This window comes from Pecten maximus, chromosome 2 (assembly GCF_902652985.1).
Source record: "Pecten maximus chromosome 2, xPecMax1.1, whole genome shotgun sequence".
NCBI lineage: Eukaryota > Metazoa > Mollusca > Bivalvia > Pectinida > Pectinidae > Pecten > Pecten maximus.
Window position 1 is genome coordinate 37,977,224 of NC_047016.1, and position 22,322 is coordinate 37,999,545.

The 22,322-nt window shown below is 38.6% G+C and overlaps 1 protein-coding gene across 4 annotated transcripts in view; it reads right to left on the reverse strand.

Moving 5' to 3' along the window:
• Window positions 1-701: 701 nt before the first annotated feature.
• Window positions 702-22,322, reverse strand: part of LOC117321997 (cytosolic phospholipase A2-like) — a 47,166-nt gene continuing 25,545 nt past the window's right edge. For all 4 annotated transcript variants that reach the window (XM_033876686.1, XM_033876683.1, XM_033876684.1 and 1 more), the window contains 15 exons: window positions 21,276-21,300; window positions 20,974-21,055; window positions 13,194-13,343; window positions 12,251-12,366; window positions 11,459-11,496; window positions 9,457-9,589; window positions 6,727-6,863; window positions 6,125-6,347; window positions 5,806-5,920; window positions 4,771-4,908; window positions 3,958-4,059; window positions 3,381-3,743; window positions 2,698-2,882; window positions 1,977-2,163; window positions 702-1,756 (listed from right to left, as the gene is read on the reverse strand). In XM_033876686.1, the coding sequence (XP_033732577.1) occupies window positions 1,419-1,756; window positions 1,977-2,163; window positions 2,698-2,882; window positions 3,381-3,743; window positions 3,958-4,059; window positions 4,771-4,908; window positions 5,806-5,920; window positions 6,125-6,347; window positions 6,727-6,863; window positions 9,457-9,589; window positions 11,459-11,496; window positions 12,251-12,366; window positions 13,194-13,343; window positions 20,974-21,055; window positions 21,276-21,300 (2,332 nt within the window). In that variant the 3' untranslated portion in view covers window positions 702-1,418. The remainder of the gene's footprint in view (window positions 1,757-1,976; window positions 2,164-2,697; window positions 2,883-3,380; window positions 3,744-3,957; window positions 4,060-4,770; window positions 4,909-5,805; window positions 5,921-6,124; window positions 6,348-6,726; window positions 6,864-9,456; window positions 9,590-11,458; window positions 11,497-12,250; window positions 12,367-13,193; window positions 13,344-20,973; window positions 21,056-21,275; window positions 21,301-22,322) is intronic.

Below are 22,322 nucleotides of genomic sequence, written 5' to 3' on the forward strand. Positions count from 1 at the left end.
AGTGTTAATGATAACAGTCCAGTTGTCACTGTGTTAATGATAACAGTCCAGTTGTCAGTGTTAATGATAACAGTCCAGTTGTCACTGTGTTAATGATAACAGTCCAGTTGTCAGTGTTAATGATAACAGTCCAGTTGTCACTGTTAATGATAACACTGTTTAGTTGTCACTGTGTTAATGATAACAGTCCAGTTGTCACAGTGTTAATGATAACAGTCCAGTTGTCACTGTGTTAATGATAACAGTCCAGTTGTCACAGTGTTAATGATATCAGTCCAGTTGTCACAGTGTTAATGATAACAGTCCAGTTGCCACTGTCTTAACAATAACAGTCCAGTTGTCATTGTGTTAATGATAACAGTCCAGTTGTCACTGTTAATGATAACAGTCCAGTTGTCACTGTGTTAATGATAACACTGTTTAGTTGTCACTGTGTTAATGATAAGTCTAGTTGTCGCTGTGTAAATGATAAGTCTAGTTGTCGCTGTGTAAATGATAAGGGTCCAGTTGTCACAGTGTTAATGATAACAGTCCAGTTGTGACAGTTTAGGAGACCCATTGTTATATTCTGTGGTAAAACATCAATATAGATGTCACCATTGTCACTTTGATAAGAGGACTCAAAAATTGATCTAATTAGCACTGTTTTGACAAAAGTTTTGATCATTTCATATTGGATAAGAAAGCAAAAAAACATTCAATTCTATTTTGTTCACCAAGTTTATTTTAACATCTCAATGAAGTCAATTGAACACTTCAGAAACACATCAAATTTTCACAGTCTGCTGTCAGTTTGCAATAGCTGTAACAACAAATCACTTCTATTTTGCATAATATAAATCACCATGTCAATTATCCAGTGTCAATCTGAAATCAATACCTATAACAACCATTTTTTAAAAACACAATTAAAGAACATGCATACATAGCTTTAAATCCATGGAGGATTTAGAATCCTCACAAGTTAGTCATTGGATGAAAAATATCTGCAAAATCTTTTTACAGTACTGTATTGTGAAAATAATGAGTCTTGCATCTCTCGATTTGCTAGATCCTCTGTGTCCTCATATAAGTAATATACTCTGACATCTCAAAAGTCACAGAGCCATTCATCGTGAATTGTCTCCACTAAAAACAACTGGTTTTCAGCAACTCCCAGAGATTGTGATGTTTGACTAGTTGCTAGCCCTATGCCTCCTGACTCCATGTTGCAGGAGGATTGACTCGCCTCTGGATTTGCGACAAGTCATTCCCAGAAGGGTAAAAGTACCTGGAATGTTGAGCATCCTTCATCAGTATGAATATCAAATACAGGATGAACTACAAGCACAACTTTTGACCTTTAACTCTCTGTTAACTGGTCATTGTGCGGCCATTGTGAGTGGCAAGAAGGTAACAATTGGTACCAATGAGTTTTATCACACTATTGGCACATCGCCATCATCTCTATCAAACGACTGTACAAATTCCTTTAGCCGGTCCTCCTCAATTTTTTGGAGCCGAAGCTTTTTGATGTCTTTTAGTTTGATTGGACGCCGGGTAACAGCCCCATTGTTCCGATGTTTTTGAACACATTCCTTAATTTTTTCTATGATAAGGTCTTTATGAAGTCTTGTATTGAACTCAGTCAGCTGTGTTAAACGATCAAATGCTTGGTGAGTATATTTAAAGTTGAATGTTGAGTAGGGTCTCTCTGGATCATCAAAGATCTCAAAGTCTGCAAATTTCTTCTCCTCCTCTGTAGTTCGGGGAACACCTGTCAACAATCCATTGAAACATGTAAACTTTTTGGCTAAACTGATATCTACAAACAAGACTTTTTTTAAGTTAGTGCTAGTGAGAGAATAAGGATTTCATGCCATGATGAATTCAAATTAACATTTACTACACTTAATTTCATGTATGAATGATAATTTGAAAAAAAATCTTTATCAGTGTTCTAAACTCATGGTTCTGTTGTTGAGTCTGATACCGACCTGGCATTTTCTCATCTCTGAAGGTGATATTGGCCAACACAAAATGGAGAACGATGGGACAGCGAGGGTCGTTATGGTTCTGGAATACATAGCACTCCTTCATCCCCTCACGGTCAAACCGCTTCAGGTCTATTTCAGGAAATGGCACATTGTTTAATCGTGCCCACTTCTCTGCGAGTTTAATCTCCTGAAAAGGTAAAGCAAACATTATTGCATGCCATTGGTAAAGAATGTATAAGCATGGTTCCTATTATGAGAGACAGTAAGATTAGTTTTGTTTCATCTGTAATAGAGAAAATGTGTGGAATGGTTTCAATTGGAAGAGAGAGTATATGCAGTTTTGTTGGTTATTTAGAGAGAGAGATATGGAAGAGTTTTGTTGGTTATTTAGAGAGAGATATGGAAGAGTTTTGTTGGTTATTTAGAGAGAGAATGTATGGAAGAGGTTTGTTGGTTATTTAGAAAGAGATATGGAAGAATTTTGTTGGTTATTTAGAAAGAGATATGGAAGAGGTTTGTTGGTTATTTAGAAAGAGATATGGAAGAATTTTGTTGGTTATTTAGAAAGAGATATGGAAGAGGTTTGTTGGTTATTTAGAGAGAGATATGGAAGAGTTTTGTTGGTTATTTAGAGAGTGTATACGTATGGAAGGGTTTCAATAATTTGAGAGAGACATTTTCAAATCTCCATTTTACAGTGTAACTTAAAGAAGAATGTTACCTTAAATGGAGGTGTACTATCACTCTGTCTAGCACTAAAGTCAAAGGACAGCAGAAGGTCGACCTGTCGCTGAGGACGAAGCAGGAGAGGAAAGGGCGAGTTAAAGGTCAGACCACCATCCACGACGTATAGCTTCTTCATGTTGGTGGGGTACATCTCAAATATTCCGTCAAACTGGTCCATACCTATTTATAAATCAAGGTAGATCAATGCATGACAGTAACTTATGATTGTTTGAATATAAAACAGTTCTTACTTGTACGAGATATAACTTAAAGGTAAAATATGCAGAGAAAATTAAGTTTTCATAATCCATTGTGTAGTATAAGAATGTCAATTTATTTTTCAGTAGACTGGCTGATGTGTAACATTCATTTTTAAATGTCTAAATAAAGGTATTTTAACCACTTAAAAATATAAAAAATACTTGTATTCTTACAAAAAAAAGTATACATATTTGTAATTAAAGGTAGGTCCTTGATATTTGGGGATAAAAATTGTGTGAAAAAATATTTTACAAACTCATGATCACAATAGCTATTGTCAGAATTTGTATTAGTGTCATCCTGTTATTAATAAAGTCACAAAAACAGTGATTGAATACAGATATTGAATAATCTTAATTGCTAATGAAAATTAAAAATATCTTGAGAAATGTTTCCATTTTTTGTCAAGATCTTTACCTTCTGTGCTATCGTCAATGGATGTGAACGGTGAGAAGGGGTAGACCTTATAGAGAGACAGACCCCTCATGAAGCTGTGTACTTTGGCAGCTCGTCCCTCGATGGACCCTAGAAGGTAGTTACCAGTACTGTCTAACATCTTGCCAAACATGCTCCTGATGAAGCCCTTGTTACTGTCTGTATCTTTCAGACTGTTGATACTAGCAGTAGACCCTCTCCGACTATTTACACTGGCTGCGGAACTCTTCCGTCGACCTTTCTGCTGTATTTGTTTGCGTTTTCTTTCCTCTTCCTCTGCCTCTGTTTCACTCGATTCACTTTCTTCATCTGTTTGTGTGTCAAGCTCCTGGAGAAGTTCTCTTTCTGGTAATGATAAGATATTATGTCATAATAATTCTGTACGGTTCGATTCAGTTAAATTTATTCTAGTGGCAGTGTTTTCATGTTTTTCTGTACTATATATTTTTCTTGATATACTCCTACTTATATATATTTATATATCTTCATGTACTGTACTGATTTCTTCTTTCATTTGTATTTATATAGATCTGCATACATAACTATGGAAGGTACCAACCAAGCTCTTCTCTTTCTTCCTGTATGATGCGACACTCATCAGTGCGTTTGTCGTCTTTGAGGAGACGTTTGAATTGGATACAGAAGGCACTCCCCCACACACCTGTAACAAACAACCAAGGTCAGTGAAGGTCAATTTCTATGTAGGGTCTGTCAGTGAAAGTTGATTAACAGGTAAGGCTAGCACTCAAGGTCAATTATAATATAAGATCGGTCAAGGTCAATACCATGTAAAGTCAGTCAAGGTCAATTATGAAGTAAGGTCAGTCAAGGTCAATTACCATGTAAGGTAAGTCACTTGAGGTCAATTACTATCTAAGGTCAGCCAAGGTCAAGTACCATGTAAAGTCAGTCAAGGTCAGCTATCCTGTAAGGTCAGTCAAGGTCAAGTACCATGTAAGGTCAGTCAATGTCAATTACCATGTAAGGTCATGTTAGGTCAGTTACCATGTAAGTTCAGTCAGTCAAGGTCAAGTACCATGTAAGGTCATTCAAGATTAATTACCATGTAAGGTCATTCGAGATCAAGTACTATATAAGGTCAAGGAAGGTTAATTACTTTGCTATCTTACCTGTTACATAATCTATTTCAGTATCAAATGATTCATGTTGCAAAAATTGCAAACTGATAGTTAAGTTCTCTGTGTAGCCATTATTGAAATCTGTTTTTGAATGCAAAAACAAATATAGTCTTGATTCTGATACACAGGGATATAATTATATATTCAAAACTAATAATGTCCAAAACTTTTGCATAATAGCTTTAAAATTAGCATAATATTATTAATCTAAATCAAATGAACAATCTACTCACCTTGAAGGAAGTGTAGAGGTTGTTCTGGGTATTTCTTCACCAACTGACCCATAAAAAATTTACTTCCAAAGTATTCTGACTTCATGAATGTGCCATACTTCGGTAGTCCAATTTCAAAAGGAGTGAATTCCATCCATTCTGTAACAGTGTGTTTTAATGAGTTTGATGATTTAGTACAATTTTCTGATGCAGTGTATGATTCGCTTGTTTGGCTTGATGCCATGGCAACTGCAAATCGCTTTTTATTTAGCTGATGAAAGTGTTGTTACCTAGGGAGGACCAGGTCACAATATAAACAAGTTGTTGTTATCAAAAAAGTCCATTTGATCTGATTGGGGCATCAGAGCACTAAAACTTTTTCAATTAGACTGAAGAAATCCCTGATTTTAGAGCTAGCTGAAGCATAGGCCTCTTAAAAAAATAATGAAACAATTCAGCTGTATTCTTTTGTAGTTCAGGGTAGGAGGAGAGAGCAGATACACAGATAGCATTTTATTGAAGATATCTTTTATATATAGAATTAATTGTATGAATTATGTTTAACAACTATGAAGTCAAATCTGACCTAAACTAAAAACCACCAGTATTTTACTGAAACCTGTCACAGGAAGGTTCCCAATATAACACAATACTTGTTGTATCTTTATTCCATAGCAACCACAAACGCTTCAGAAATATACAACAAATGTGTTTATGTTATACATTATTAACCTCTTCATAAAGGCCACCTGTTTCAGTTCCTAATGTAACACAGTATAGTAATTTCTATATAAAGGATACCTGTCTATAAAAGCCACCTCTATATAAAGGCCACCTGTCTATAAAAGCCACCTGTCTATAAAAGCCACCTGTCTATAAAAGCCACCTTTCTCTGTTCCTTTGAGTGTCCTTTATAGACAGGTTAGACTCTATATAAAACAAAGACTTCTCTAAAAGTGAGAGCAATGTTATATACTAAGGAAGCCAGGGCAGAGAAACCTTACAGTTATGTAGATAGGTGCCGATATGAATATGACTGCTGTGGTAAATACGTACCGTGGAACACCATGGCAGACACAGACTTTTTGACATGTAGGCAAGTGTACAAAGGCATAGGAATGTCAGCGTTTCTTATCTTCTCTTTCTGGTCGGATAATTTTGTATTTTGTCGCTGAAAAGTAAATCAAAATCAGGTAAGAAAAATTCATTGCCAAAAGTTGAGGTTATAGGAAATTTTTTAAGGGGAATATTCCAAGAAAAGTTCAAAATGTGCTTGTTTCTGATAGCTGTTTGAAGTAAAACAGAATTAATATCTTGATTTAAATTTTGCAACATGATCTTACATAGATTAGATAAATTTATACAATATACTCACATTTTTTAAAAGGGTCTCCCCAACAAGATGCCCAAAGAAATCTGTGAAGCTGACAGGTTGTCCCTGGCGACGCTTCTCCATGATCCGTGAGACATAAGAATACATACTGTTGGGCCCTAGCAGGTAGAATGGACTCGAGTCAATGTTACTCTTCAGCTCTTCCTGAAGTAAAAGTGGTGACTTCTTTGGCCATTCAGGGTGAGTATATAGCTGGGATAGGTACCTGTTTGTAAAATATATATAATTACAGGTATACCTCATGGGTAAATACAGGTACAACACAGGTAAATACAGGTACAACATACAGGTAAATACAGGTACAACATACAGGTAAATACAGGTACAACATACAGGTAAATACAGGTACAAAATACAGGTACAACACACAGGTAAATATAAGTACAACCATTTCAACTCAATAAAAATCCAGATTGTAATGCGATGAATGGAATGTTTGGTCAAAATCTGAAGTTATATCATTTGTTTGTGATAATATTTGTGCAGTGATGATATAAGTTTTTTATCAAGTTGATAATTTCTTATATTTTACTGGTAAAAATATGTCAGTTTACCTACTGTGATATGTATGTAGATGTACTTACCATGCTGACCCTGACAATCCCCCAGCATAGGTGACCATTTCCAGTATATTTGTTTCTACAAGAGCACTGAACACCCCACTGTAAGCCGTCATGGCCCGGAACCCTCCACCAGACCCTATCACACCAATTACTGGTACCTATAATAAAGGAGACACATATTTAATATATTTTTTTACGAATAGCAGAAAGACTGCTCGGAAATCACAGTAAATGTTTCTTTAATGGCCAACTTCTGAAAAAAAAATTATACACCTGTAAAATTTCAATACTTTGGTTATGGAATACCTGCATGTTTGTCTACCTGTCAATAATTAGGTCATCTGACCCAAAGGGTCAGGATGACCTATAGTCATCGTGCTTCGTCCGTCGTCGTCCGCCGTCCGCCGTGCGCCGTGCGCCGTCCGTAAACTTTTTCTTTCAAAACGCTACTCCTCCTTAACGCTTGGGTGGATTACTTCCAAATTTGGTTTGAAGCATCATTGGGGGAGGGCAATCATATTTTATATAAATGAGGCTGGTCTGACCCCTGGGGCCAGAAGGGCGGGGCCCCAAAAAGGGAACTTAGGTGAATATTGCTATAAAATCCTACTCCTCCTTTACCCTTAGGTGGAGTACAACTAAATTTGGTGTGAAACATCATTGGGGGAGGGCGGTTATATTTTATATAAATGAAGTTGGTGTGACCCCTGGGGCCTGAGGGGCGGGGCCCCAAAATGGGAACTTTGATGAAATTTTGCTATAAAATCCTACTCCTCCTTAACCCTTTAGTGGATTTCAACCAGATATGTTGTGAAACATCATTTGGGGAGGGCGGTCATATTTTATATAAATGAGGCTGGTGTGACCACTAGGGCCTGAGGGGCGGGGCCCCAAATGGGGAACTTTGATGAAATTTTGCTATAAAATCCTACTCCTCCTTAACCCTTTAGTGGATTTCAACCAGATATGTTGTGAAACATCATTTGGGGAGGGCGGTCATATTTTATATAAATGAGGCTAGTGTGACCCCTGGGGCCTGAGGGGTGGGGCCCCAAATGGGGAACTTTGATGAAATTTTGCTATAAAATCCTACTCCTCCTTAACCCTTTAGTAGATTTCAACCAGATATGTTGTGAAACATCATTGGGGGAGGGTGGTCATATTTTATATAAATGAGGCTGGTGTGAGCCCTGGGGCCAGAGTGACGGGCCCAAAAAAGGGAACTTTGATGAAATTTTGCTATAAAATCCTACTCGTCCTTAACCCTTTGGTGGATTTCAACCAGATATTGTGTGAAACATCATTGGTGGAGGGTGGTCATATTTTATATAAATGAGGCTGGTGTGGCCCCTGGGGCCAGAGGGGCGGAGCCCCAAAAGGGGAACTTTGATGAAATTTTGCTGTAAAATCCTACTCCTCCTAACACCCATAGTGAATTATTACCAAATTTGGTGTGAAACATCATTGGAGGAGGACAATCATATTTTATATAAACGAGGCTAGTGTGACCCCTGGGGCCTGAGGGGCAGGGCCCCAAAAGGGGAACTTTGGTGAATATTTGCTGTTAAATCCTAATCCTCCCTAACCTTTTGGTGGATTACAACCAAATTTGATGTGAAACATAAGGTGACGGCAATCATATTTTTTAATGAGACAGGTTTGACCCCTGGGGAAAAAAAGATGGGGCAAAAGGAGCGCTTAGGTTAAACATTTCTTAAAAATGCAATTCCTCCTTAATGCCTGAATTGATTACAACCATATTTAGTATGAAACATCATTGGGGAAAGGCAATCCTAATTGATATAAATGAGTCTTGTCTGACCCATTGGGACAGAGGGGCATGCCCCAAAAATGGGAACTTGGCTAAAATTTTGCTTTATGATGCTGCTCTTCCTGGACAAGCTAAATGGATAAAAACCAAATTTGATCTAAAACATAACTGGCTGCGATAAATAATTTATGGTAATAATGCTGGATTGGGGTGTGTGTCCCTGCTGTGAGTGTAAGTGTTTGTCAGATGACCGTTAAGGCCCATGGGCCTCTTGTTAGTTAAAAGTTTTTTGTCAGTGGTCTACAGTTATAAGTCGGGTCATTAGGGTGCCCTTGTGGGATGTAACAATGGTAGTATGGATTTAATTTGTTAACATATTTTTTTTTTCAACAAAAATGTGTGAGGCTTTACTTGTTTGGATCCATTCTTTGGTTAAAGGTTTGTGGCAAGTGTCTTCAGAGGTCAAATTATCTCATTTTTGGCATGAATGTTATTATGAGGTTTAACATTATGATGGTATGAATTCATATTATTAAAATTATTTCCAATTTTTAAATTTTAGTTATATTCAGGACGTTACTTTTCAAAAGAAAGAGAAGTCACTGAATAAACTTAGACATACATCTGTTTGTGGTGCTCTTGTTAACATCCTATACCTAAATCATTGAATAAACTCAGACATACATCTGTTTATGGTGTTCTTGTTAACATCCTATACCTTAATCATTGAATAAACTCAGACATACATCTGTTTGTGGTGTTCTTGTTAACATCCTATACCTAAATCATTGAATAAACTCAGACATACATCTGTTTGTGGTGTTCTTGTTAACATCCTATACCTAAATCATTGAATAAACTCAGACATACATCTGTTTGTGGTGTTCTTGTTAACATCCTATACCTAAATCATTGAATAAACTCAGACATACATCTGTTTGTGGTGTTCCTGTTAACATCCTATACCTGGACCGACTTACTTCGTGATGAGTAACTGGTGCTTCCTCCCCTAGGTATTTCTTCATGGCTTCAAATACTCTCATCTTTCTGTTCTCAACGAATTCCCTCTCCTCTTCACTTAGTGTTAGACTGAAGCGTAACTGAGGCTCACAGCTGGACAGAACAACAGTACAAGTTAGTGAGGATTTTTATGACCCTTCCACAAGTTGGTGAGAGTTTGTATGACCCTCCCACAAGTTAGTGAATGTTTGTATGACCCTCCCACAAGTTAGTGAGAGTTTGTATGACCCTTCCACAAGTTAGTGAGAGTTTTTATGACCCTCCCACAAGTTAGTGAGAGTTTGTATGACCCTCCAACAAGTTAGTGAGAGTTTGTATGACCCTCCCACAAGTTAGTGAGAGTTATTATCACCCTCCCACAAGTTAGTGAGAGTTATTATCACCCTCCCACAAGTTAGTGAGAGTTATTATCACCCTCCCACAAGTTAGTGAGAGTTATTATCACCCTCCCACAAGTTAGTGAGAGTTTTTATGACCCTCCCACAAGTTAGTGAGAGTTATCATCACCCTCCCACAAGTTAGTGAGAGTTTTTATCACCCTCCCACAAGTTAGTGAGAGTTATTATCACCCTTCCACAAGTTAGTGAGTTATTATCACCCTCCCACAAGTTAGTGAGAGTTATTATCACCCTCCCACAAGTTAGTGAGAGTTATTATCACCCTCCCACAAGTTAGTGAGAGTTATTATCACCCTCCCACAAGTTAGTGAGAGTTATTATCACCCTCCTACATGTTAGTGAGTTATTATGACCCCCCCCCCCCCCCCCCCCACAAGTTAATGAGAGTTATTATCACCCTCCCACAAGTTAGTGAGAGTTATTATCACCCTCCCACAAGTTAGTGAGAGTTATTATCACCCTTCCTCTTTATCAGTTCCACATCTTACTACGTCCCATTCCCAATCATTGACATATTTGAGCACCCCTTGAACAGATTTTGTTCATATTAACACCATAGTATTATAACATCAAGTTCTACATCCGATCACATTCTGGTGATCATTGGTCAAGGTTAGAGGGTCAAAGGTCACCTTTGACACCTTCTGCACAAGAAATATTGTTGCATAGAAGCGGGGGCATTCATGTCTAACGGACATTTTCTTTAGGTGGTTGGGTTGCACAGTGGTTACACACACTTGGCTTTCACCTAGATGGCCAGGATTTGATTCTACAATCGCATGTAATAAAGTATGGGGTCACCCGCTCCATCACATGGGTTTTCTGTGGGTACTCTGGTTTCCTCCCACAGTAAGAGACACCTTGTGCACTTCCATCCAGGCCGACAAGCATTATTACCACAAGAAGCCCATGGGCCTTAACAGTCACCTGAGTTATGATATATTTTAACATATTTGGCCCCTGTGACCTTGAATGAAGGTCAAGGTCATCCATTTGAACAAACTTAATAGCCCTTTGTTCCAGCATAAAACTGACCTAATATTGGGTAGCTGGGCCTTATGGTTACAGAGAAGAAGTTGTTTAAAGATTTTAGCATAATTGACCCCTATGACCTTGAATGAAAGACAAGGTCATCCACTTGGAACAAACTTTGTAGTTCTTTATCCCAGCATGCTACACACCCAATATCAGGTCTCTGGGCCTGTTTGTTATTGAGAAGAAGTTGAAAATGTAAATTGTTTACGACGGACGATGAACGACGCACGCCGCCGGACAAAAGGCGATCGCAATAGGTCAACAGGTGACCTAATAAGTTGTTTTAACTTGTTTTGCAATCATTGTAAAATAAATACAGTTTACATAAGACATTTTCTTGTAACTGAGCAGAATCTCACATGAAGCTGGATCTACTACCTCATGTTTTATGGCCATCAAGAATATTTCTCTTTTTTTTTTTTTGGTATTGCCTGATTTAATAAAGAATCTTCTAGACATTTTAGATGTTTGTAATCAGACCCTATATACATATGTAGGTGGGTACAGTATATAATATATTAATACTTACTTCATGTCTGCCCACAGCTCAAATTCGACCACTGATGTCTGAAATGAAGAGGAAGGCTTATTTCACTGTATAATATTTATGTATTCAATGTGTTTTGAACTCTAACATGAAATTATATAGTATTGTGTATTTTTACATTCAGATTTGATTTATCAATAAGTCAGTGCTTTCCGACTGGAAGGGTGATTAGGTCAGTTTTTTTCAGATGGAACAGGATCATTTGGTCAATTCTTTCAGACTGGACAGGGTCAATAGGTCAGGCTGGAAGGGTCAATGTGTCAGTGTTTTCAGACTGAACAATGAAAGGACATGGGTCATTGTTTTCAGACTGGAAGGGTCAATACGTCAGTGTTTTCAGACTGGAAAGGGTCAATAGGTCAGTGTTTACGGACTGGAAAGGGTCAATAGGTCAGACTGAAAGGGTCAATAGGTCAGTGTTTTTAGACTGGAATGGGTCAATGGGTCAATTTTTTCAGACCTGATAAGGTCAATTTTCAGGTAAAAATAATAACAGGGTTTATACATACAAGTTTACAGGCATTACAAGGTTTAACAGACTGTCACAGGGACTTGGCACAGATTTCCAACTCTATGATCTATAAAATGTGTTATCTGTGTATTACAGTTAGGGTTAGAGTTTGTGTCAAGCCCCTGTGTTGACTGTAGACATACAGTCTACAGGCTGTGTGAGTATCATCCATGTTCACTATTTATGATGTACATATAATGTGAAATGAAACTTTCTAATATTACTAATGTTACTTTTTAATGTATTGAAAAAGATCGTCTTACCCCAAAAAATTCCAGTGAGTATTTCTCTTTTTCCTGATATGGAAGTTCTTTGAGATCGATGACCTGTGACCCCAAAGGCTCATCCATTAGGTAATTAGAATCCATCAATGATATCTCTGTAACAAAAGAAAACCAAGAGGAGTCATGGATACATCGTACTGCTGGACATTGTCATTTGTTCAGTCATCTGACACTTAATTCTGACGCTTAAAATTTCATTCCCAGGTCACTTTATATAGGATGAGTAAATGATAATATACTAATGGGTATTGTCATCCCTTGGGTCAGTTGACACTTTCTTTAACACTAGAATTTTGACTCCTAGGTCACTTTACATCTATTGTGACATTTGGAGACATTGATACCAGTGTGGGTGTTGGTAGGGTTACAGAATGTTGCTGAAAAATGTTTCTGGTAGCATGATAATACACTATATATAATGCTGTGGATCATTGTACATCTCGGTTAGAAATTGAGTACCCAGTTTACAGAATGTTTATCACCTCACAATTAAGCCAAGGAGGGATATAACATTTCATTCTTAAAATCATTCATTCACTTTCTTTGTCGTTTTTAGTAGGGATTTCATTTTAAAATAGATTTTGATCAAATTTCAAACATTGATGAAGTTTTAGCATACCTCAAACAAGTTTGTGTTTTAGGGATGCCAAGGTCAAGGTCACAGTTTCCTTTTTATAGAAAACCCTTGTCATGGCTCTAGTGACTTCACTTTTAAACTATTTTTGATCAAACTTTATATATTAGTCAAGTACAAGAATTACGGTAGTTATCTTGAACAAGTTCATGTTGTGCATGAGGGGATTTGTATAATTTTTTTTCTGAGATTAGACCTGTTCATGCTACCTTTCCAGAAAGACCATCCTCTGTTGGTAGGTATTTCTGTATCGCTGTAATTTTTTTATGAGACCAGCCTGGTACTCACCTAGTCGATTGCTTCGTTCCCTGGGGTCAATGTAGAATGTGTAGGTCTCGTTCCAGACTGGGTTGATATCATTGTCTTTGATAGAGGTCTTCTGTAAACAGTTTGGGGCTGTCTTGATGTAGAGGGTGACATATGGATCTGGAGTGTCCACTGATGAGGAAACAAATTAAAAGTCATTTGATGGTTAATAAAACAATTCAACTTGTTATATTATTATATAATTGATTAGCACACCTGGCCCAAAGTGCCAAGTTAGCTTATGCCATGATGCGTCATCCAGCGTCAACATTTTCTCCAAACCCAAATGGCCTAGAAGCATGATATTTGGCTGGTATGTTCCTGAGAAAATGCTCAATAAAATTTGCGAAAAAAATGACCTTGACCAATAAAATTATTCCAGGTCACAGGGGTCAAATTTGATGAGCACAGAAACAAATTCTTCTGATTTACTGAAATGTAGAGAATCACTGAAGAAGTGAATACCAGGTAAGCGATGCAGGCCCTTTGGGTCTGTTGCTTGTTTTATCATTGATCAAACTTTCACCAATTAAAATAAAATTATCTGGCATCTAAGTTCTCCCACCTGTCCCTCACCTATCCTTTAACTTTACCAAACCATTAGCGTCATATAGACATTGGTGTCTCATGCCAAAAAATTTGCAAGCTCTTGTAGGGTTGTATATTTTTTCCCAAAAGCCCATTAAATATATTATACTTACTGAGGTCCCCTGCCCATTGCATATTTTACTTACTGAGGTCCCCTGCCCATTGTATATTTTACTTACTGAGGTCTCCTGTCCATTGTATATTTTACTTACTAAGGTCCCCTGCCCATTGTATATTTTACTTACTGAGGTCCCCTGCCCATTGTATATTTTACTTACTAAGGTCCCCTGCCCATTGTATATTTTACTTACTGAGGTCCCCTGTCCATTGTATATTTTACTTAGTGAGGTCCCCTGCCCATTGTATATTTTACTTACTGACGTCCCCTACCCATTGTATATTTTACTTACTGACGTCCCCTGCCCATTGTATATTTTACTTACTGAGGTCCCCTGCCCATTGTATATTTTACTTACTGAGGTCCCCTGTCCATTGTATATTTTACTCACTAAGGTCCCCTGCCCATTGTATATTTTACTCACTAAGGTCCCCTGCCCATTGTATATTTTACTTCCTGACGTCCCCTACCCATTGTATATTTTACTTACTGAGGTCCCCTGTCCATTGTATATTTTACTTAGTGAGGTCCCCTGCCCATTGTATATTTTACTTACTGACGTCCCCTACCCATTGTATATTTTACTTACTGACGTCCCCTGCCCATTGTATATTTTACTTACTGAGGTCCCCTGCCCATTGTATATTTTACTTACTGAGGTCCCCTACCCATTGTATATTTTACTTACTGAGGTCCCCTACCCATTGTATATTTTACTTACTGAGGTCCCCTGCCCATTGTATATTTTACTTACTGAGGTCCCCTGTCCATTGTATATTTTACTTACTAAGGTCACCTGCCCCTTGCATATTTTACTCACTGAGGTCCCCTGCCCATTGTATGTTTTACTTACTGAGGTCCCCTGCCCATTGTATATTTTACTTACTGAGGTCCCCTGCCCATTGTATATTTTACTCACTAAGGTCCCCTGCCCATCGTATATTTTACTTACTGAGGTCCCCTGCCCATTGTATATTTTACTTACTGAGGTCCCCTGCCCATTGTATATTTTACTTACTGAGGTCCCCTGTCCATTGTATATTTTACTCACTAAGGTCCCCTGCCCATTGTATATTTTACTCACTAAGGTCCCCTGCCCATTGTATATTTTACTTACTAAGGTCCCCTGCCCATTGTATATTTTACTTACTGAGGTCCCCTGTCCATTGTATATTTTACTTACTAAGGTCACCTGCCCCTTGCATATTTTACTCACTGAGGTCCCCTGCCCATTGTATGTTTTACTTACTGAGGTCCCCTGCCCATTGTATATTTTACTTACTAAGGTCCCCTGCCCATTGTATATTTTACTTAGTGAGGTCCCCTGCCCATTGTATATTTTACTTACTGAGGTCCCCTGTCCATTGTATATTTTACTTACTGAGGTCCCCTGTCCATTGTATATTTTACTTACTGAGGTCCCCTGCCCATTGTATATTTTACTTACTGAGGTCCCCTGCCCATTGTATATTTTACTTACTGAGGTCCCCTGTCCATTGTATATTTTACTTACTAAGGTCACCTGCCCCTTGCATATTTTACTCACTAAGGTCCCCTGCCCATTGTATATTTTACTTACTGAGGTCCCCTGCCCATTGTATATTTTACTTACTAAGGTCCCCTGCCCATTGTATATTTTACTTACTGAGGTCCCCTGATCATTGTATATTTTACTTACTAAGGTCACCTGCCCCTTGCATATTTTACTCACTAAGGTCTCCTGCCCATTGTATATTTTACTTACTGAGGTCCCCTGCCCATTATATATTATGCTTACTGAGGTCCCCTGCCCATTGTATATTTTACTTACTGAGGTCCCCTGCCCATTGGATATTTTACTTACTGAGGTCCCCTGCCCCTTGTATATTTTACTTACTGAGGTCCCCTGCCCATTGTATATTTTACTTACTGAGGTCCCCTGCCCATTGTATATTTTACTTACTGAGGTCCCCTGCCCATTGTATATTTTACTTACTGAGGTCCCCTGCCCATTGTATATTTTACTTACTGAGGTCCCCTGCCCATTGTATATTTTACTTACTGAGGTCCCCTGCCCATTGTATATTTTACTCACTGAGGTCCCCTGTCCATTGTATATTTTACTTACTGAGGTCCCCTGCCCATTGTATATTTTACTCACTGAGGTCCCCTGTCCATTGTATATTTTACTTACTGAGGTCCCCTGCCCATTGTATATTTTACTTACTGAGGTCCCCTGTCCATTGTATATTTTACTTACTGAGGTCCCCTGCCCATTGTATATTTTACTTACTAAGGTATGCTGCCCATTGTATATTTTACTTACTGAGGTCCCCTGCCCATTGTATATTTTACTTACTGAGGTCCCCTGCCCATTGTATATTTTACTTACTGAGGTCCCCTGCCCATTGTATATTTTAGTTACTGAGGTCCCCTGCCCATTGTATATTTTACTCACTAAGGTCCCCTGCCCATTGTATATTTTACTTACTGAGGTCCCCTGCCCATTGTATATTTTACTTACTGAGGTCCCCTGCCCATTGTATATTTTACTTACTGAGGTCCCCTGCCCATCGTATATTTTACTTACTGAGGTCCCCTGCCCATTGTATATTTTACTTACTGAGGTCCCCAGCCCATTGTATATTTTACTTACTGAGGTCCCCAGCCCATTGTATATTTTACTTACTGAGGTCCCCTGTCCATTGTATATTTTACTTACTGACGTCCCCTACCCATTGTATATTTTACTTACTAAGGTCCCCTGCCCATCGTATATTTTAGTTACTGAGGTCCCCTGCCCATTGTATATTTTACTTACTGAGGTCCCCTACCCATTGTATATTTTACTTACTGAGGTCCCCTGCCCATTGTATATTTTACTTACTGAGGTCCCCTGTCCATTGTATATTTTACTTACTAAGGTCACCTGCCCCTTGCATATTTTACTCACTGAGGTCCCCTGCCCATTGTATGTTTTACTTACTGAGGTCCCCTGCCCATTGTATATTTTACTTACTGAGGTCCCCTGCCCATTGTATATTTTACTCACTAAGGTCCCCTGCCCATTGTATATTTTACTTACTGAGGTCCCCTGTCCATTGTATATTTTACTCACTAAGGTCCCCTGCCCATTGTATATTTTACTCACTAAGGTCCCCTGCCCATTGTATATTTTACTTACTAAGGTCCCCTGCCCATTGTATATTTTACTTACTGAGGTCCCCTGTCCATTGTATATTTTACTTACTAAGGTCACCTGCCCCTTGCATATTTTAATCACTGAGGTCCCTTGCCCATTGTATGTTTTACTTACTGAGGTCCCCTGCCCATTGTATATTTTACTTACTAAGGTCCCCTGCCCATTGTATATTTTACTTAGTGAGGTCCCCTGCCCATTGTATATTTTACTTACTGAGGTCCCCTGTCCATTGTATATTTTACTTACTGAGGTCCCCTGTCCATTGTATATTTTACTTACTGAGGTCCCCTGCCCATTGTATATTTTACTTACTGAGGTCCCCTGCCCATTGTATATTTTACTTACTGAGGTCCCCTGTCCATTGTATATTTTACTTACTAAGGTCACCTGCCCCTTGCATATTTTACTCACTAAGGTCCCCTGCCCATTGTATATTTTACTTACTGAGGTCCCCTGCCCATTGTATATTTTACTTACTAAGGTCCCCTGCCCATTGTATATTTTACTTACTGAGGTCCCCTGTCCATTGTATATTTTACTTACTAAGGTCACCTGCCCCTTGCATATTTTACTCACTAAGGTCCCCTGCCCATTGTATATTTTACTTACTGAGGTCCCCTGCCCATTATATATTATACTTACTGAGGTCCCCTGCCCATTGTATATTTTACTTACTGAGGTCCCCTGCCCATTGTATATTTTACTTACTGAGGTCCCCTGCCCCTTGTATATTTTACTTACTGAGGTCCCCTGCCCATTGTATATTTTACTTACTGAGGTCCCCTGCCCATTGTATATTTTACTTACTGAGGTCCCCTGCCCATTGTATATTTTACTTACTGAGGTCCCCTGCCCATTGTATATTTTACTTACTGAGGTCCCCTGCCCATTGTATATTTTACTTACTGAGGTCCCCTGTCCATTGTATATTTTACTTACTGAGGTCCCCTGCCCATTGTATATTTTACTCACTGAGGTCCCCTGTCCATTGTATATTTTACTTACTGAGGTCCCCTGCCCATTGTATATTTTACTTACTGAGGTCCCCTGTCCATTGTATATTTTACTTACTGAGGTCCCCTGCCCATTGTATATTTTACTTACTAAGGTATGCTGCCCATTGTATATTTTACTTACTGAGGTCCCCTGCCCATTGTATATTTTACTTACTGAGGTCCCCTGCCCATTGTATATTTTACTTACTGAGGTCCCCTGCCCATTGTATATTTTACTTACTGAGGTCCCCTGCCCATTGTATATTTTACTCACTAAGGTCCCCTGCCCATTGTATATTTTACTTACTGAGGTCCCCTGCCCATTGTATATTTTACTTACTGAGGTCCCCTGCCCATTGTATATTTTACTTACTGAGGTCCCCTGCCCATCGTATATTTTACTTACTGAGGTCCCCTGCCCATTGTATATTTTACTTACTGAGGTCCCCAGCCCATTGTATATTTTACTTACTGAGGTCCCCAGCCCATTGTATATTTTACTTACTGAGGTCCCCTGTCCATTGTATATTTTACTTACTGACGTCCCCTACCCATTGTATATTTTACTTACTAAGGTCCCCTGCCCATCGTATATTTTAGTTACTGAGGTCCCCTGCCCATTGTATATTTTACTTACTGAGGTCCCCTGTCCATTGTATATTTTACTCACTAAGGTCCCCTGCCCATTGTATATTTTACTTACTGAGGTCCCCTGTCCATTGTATATTTTACTTACTAAGGTCACCTGCCCCTTTGCATATTTTACTCACTAAGGTCCCCTGCCCATTGTATATTTTACTTACTGAGGTCCCCTGCCCATTGTATATTTTACTTACTGAGGTCCCCTGTCCATTGTATATTTTACTTACTGAGGTCCCCTGTCCATTGTATATTTTACTTACTGTGGTCCCCTGCCCATTGTATATTTTACTTACTAAGGTCCCCTGCCCATCGTATATTTTACTTACTAAGGTCCCCTGCCCATTGTATATTTTACTCACTAAGGTCCCCTGCCCATTGTATATTTTACTCACTAAGGTCCCCTGCCCATTGTATATTTTACTTACTGAGGTCCCCTGCCCATTGTATATTTTACTTACTGACGTCCCCTACCCATTGTATATTTTACTTACTGAGGTCCCCTGCCCATTGTATATTTTACTTACTGAGGTCCCCTGCCCATTGTATATTTTACTTACTGAGGTCCCCTGCCCATTGTATATTTTACTTACTGAGGTCCCCTGTCCATTGTATATTTTACTTACTGAGGTCCCCTGCCCATTGTATATTTTACTTACTGAGGTCCCCTGCCCATCGTATATTTTACTTACTGAGGTCCCCTGCCTATTGTATATTTTACTTACTGAGGTCCCCTGCCCATTGTATATTTTACTTACTGAGGTCCCCTGCCCATTGTATATTTTACTTACTGAGGTCCCCTGCCCATTGTATATTTTACTTACTGAGGTCTCCTGCCCATTGTATATTTTACTTACTGACGTCCCCTACCCATTGTATATTTTACTTACTAAGGTCCCCTGCCCATCGTATATTTTAGTTACTGAGGTCCCCTGCCCATTGTATATTTTACTTACTGAGGTCCCCTGCCCATTGTATATTTTACTTACTGAGGTCCCCTGTCCATTGTATATTTTACTTACTGAGGTCCCCTGTCCATTGTATATTTTACTTACTGTGGTCCCCTGCCCATTGTATATTTTACTTACTAAGGTCCCCTGCCCATCGTATATTTTACTTACTAAGGTCCCCTGCCCATTGTATATTTTACTCACTAAGGTCCCCTGCCCATTGTATATTTTACTCACTAAGGTCCCCTGCCCATTGTATATTTTACTTACTGAGGTCCCCTGCCCATTGTATATTTTACTTACTGACGTCCCCTACCCATTGTATATTTTACTTACTGAGGTCCCCTGCCCATTGTATATTTTACTTACTGAGGTCCCCTGCCCATTGTATATTTTACTTACTGAGGTCCCCTGCCCATTGTATATTTTACTTACTGAGGTCCCCTGTCCATTGTATATTTTACTTACTGAGGTCCCCTGCCCATTGTATATTTTACTTACTGAGGTCCCCTGCCCATCGTATATTTTACTTACTGAGGTCCCCTGCCTATTGTATATTTTACTTACTGAGGTCCCCTGCCCATTGTATATTTTACTTACTGAGGTCCCCTGCCCATTGTATATTTTACTTACTGAGGTCCCCTGCCCATTGTATATTTTACTTACTGAGGTCTCCTGCCCATTGTATATTTTACTTACTGACGTCCCCTACCCATTGTATATTTTACTTACTAAGGTCCCCTGCCCATCGTATATTTTAGTTACTGAGGTCCCCTGCCCATTGTATATTTTACTTACTGAGGTCCCCTGCCCATTGTATATTTTACTTACTGAGGTCCCCTGCCCATTGTATATTTTACTTACTAAGGTCCCCTGCCCATTGTATATTTTACTTACTGAGGTCCCCTGCCCATTGTATATTTTACTCACTAAGGTCCCCTACCCATTGTATATTTTACTTACTGAGGTCCCCTGCCCATTGTATATTTTACTTACTGAGGTCCCCTGCCCATTGTATATTTTAGTTACTGAGGTCCCCTGCCCATTATATATTTTACTTACTGAGGTCCCCTGCCCATTGTATATTTTACTTACTAAGGTCCCCTGCCCATTGTATATTTTACTTACTGAGGTCCCCTGCCCAGTGTATATTTTACTTACTGAGGTCCCCAGCCCATTGTATATTTTACTTAGTGAGGTCCCCTGCCCATTGTATATTTTACTTACTGAGGTCCCCTGCCCATTGTATATTTACTTACTGAGGTCCCCTGCCCATTGTATATTTACTTACTGAGGTCCCCTGCCCATCCTTTGGTGATATTGTATCCACGTAAAACCTTTATATACAGCACAGCACATGGATAGTGGGTAACCTGTATTTGTAAAAGAAAATGATATATTGATCACAAGGAATATTGGCAACAAAATTATGTCAGAAATGATTCACTGCAGAGGTATATCTGAACTAAAGGAGTATTGAGACAATAAATCATGTTTCAATTGTATGTTTTATTACTGGAATAAGTTATAAAAGTCTCGGATTATATTGCTTCCACCCAATCTCAGGGAAAGAAATAAGACCTGCTGACTTACCTCAAAAACTTGAAATGGGTCAAACCTACAACAATGAATACTCAAACTTATGAATCAGTCACAAATATTATATCTTACATAATGCTGATACTGAAAGATATAAATGATCGGGAGGTCATTATAATGGAAAGTATCATATTAATCTGAATATAAGCCCTCTGCCCAAAAATAAGCACCCCTCCCTTCCCTTCTCCACTTCTCCACAGATAAGCCCTCCCTGAACTTTAGAATTTACACTTGGGGAGGGTTTGTTTGTTTTCTGGGTTTATTGCCCTGAAAACAGCCAGGGTCATTTTGAGGCTGGGTCTCCTTGTAGTAGTTGGTGACTACCTCACTGAACAACATAAGGGAGGCATGTAGCATGCCATCCAAAGTATTAGGGTAAAGTGTCTTGCCCAGGGACGGGTTCGTTGCTCAGCTTCCTAAGAAACACAAACCAGCATGGGTAGGGATTGTCGAACCACACACCTCCAACCTTCACCCGGGGTAAGATGGCCGACGAGGGGGTTTATTTGAGGATAAGTAAGTAAGGTGATACGAATGAATGAGGTTTCTCCGACAGAGCAACTGTATTACAATTGGTGTACTGATATTTTAATACATAATTAAAGTGTACCAAAATAGTGCAATCGTGAATTGTAAACCAACAATATGTTGTAGAAAGCAATGTTCATTACTGAAATTATCACTGTCATAATTAAACAAAAAATTTTAAGCACGGAAATTGCTGAAATGAGATTATCATTCAAACATGTACAGCATATTATACATGTGGTATGATATTATCCTTACAAAGTATACAGTATGTGAACTAAGAGATAAAATGAAATCCTGAGACATTGCAGTGAATTTTGATGAATTTTGAAATGTTATTTTAATGATAATTCAATAAAAAATCACAAATGAAATGACACATTGCAAAATGTTTAATTCACTTCTGTTAATTGGGATATGTGCAATAACCTTTCAGAACAAATTATATCCACTTCAACATGAAAAAGAAAAAAGAAATGGAAAAAAAGAAAACCCTAATGCCTTAAAACATTA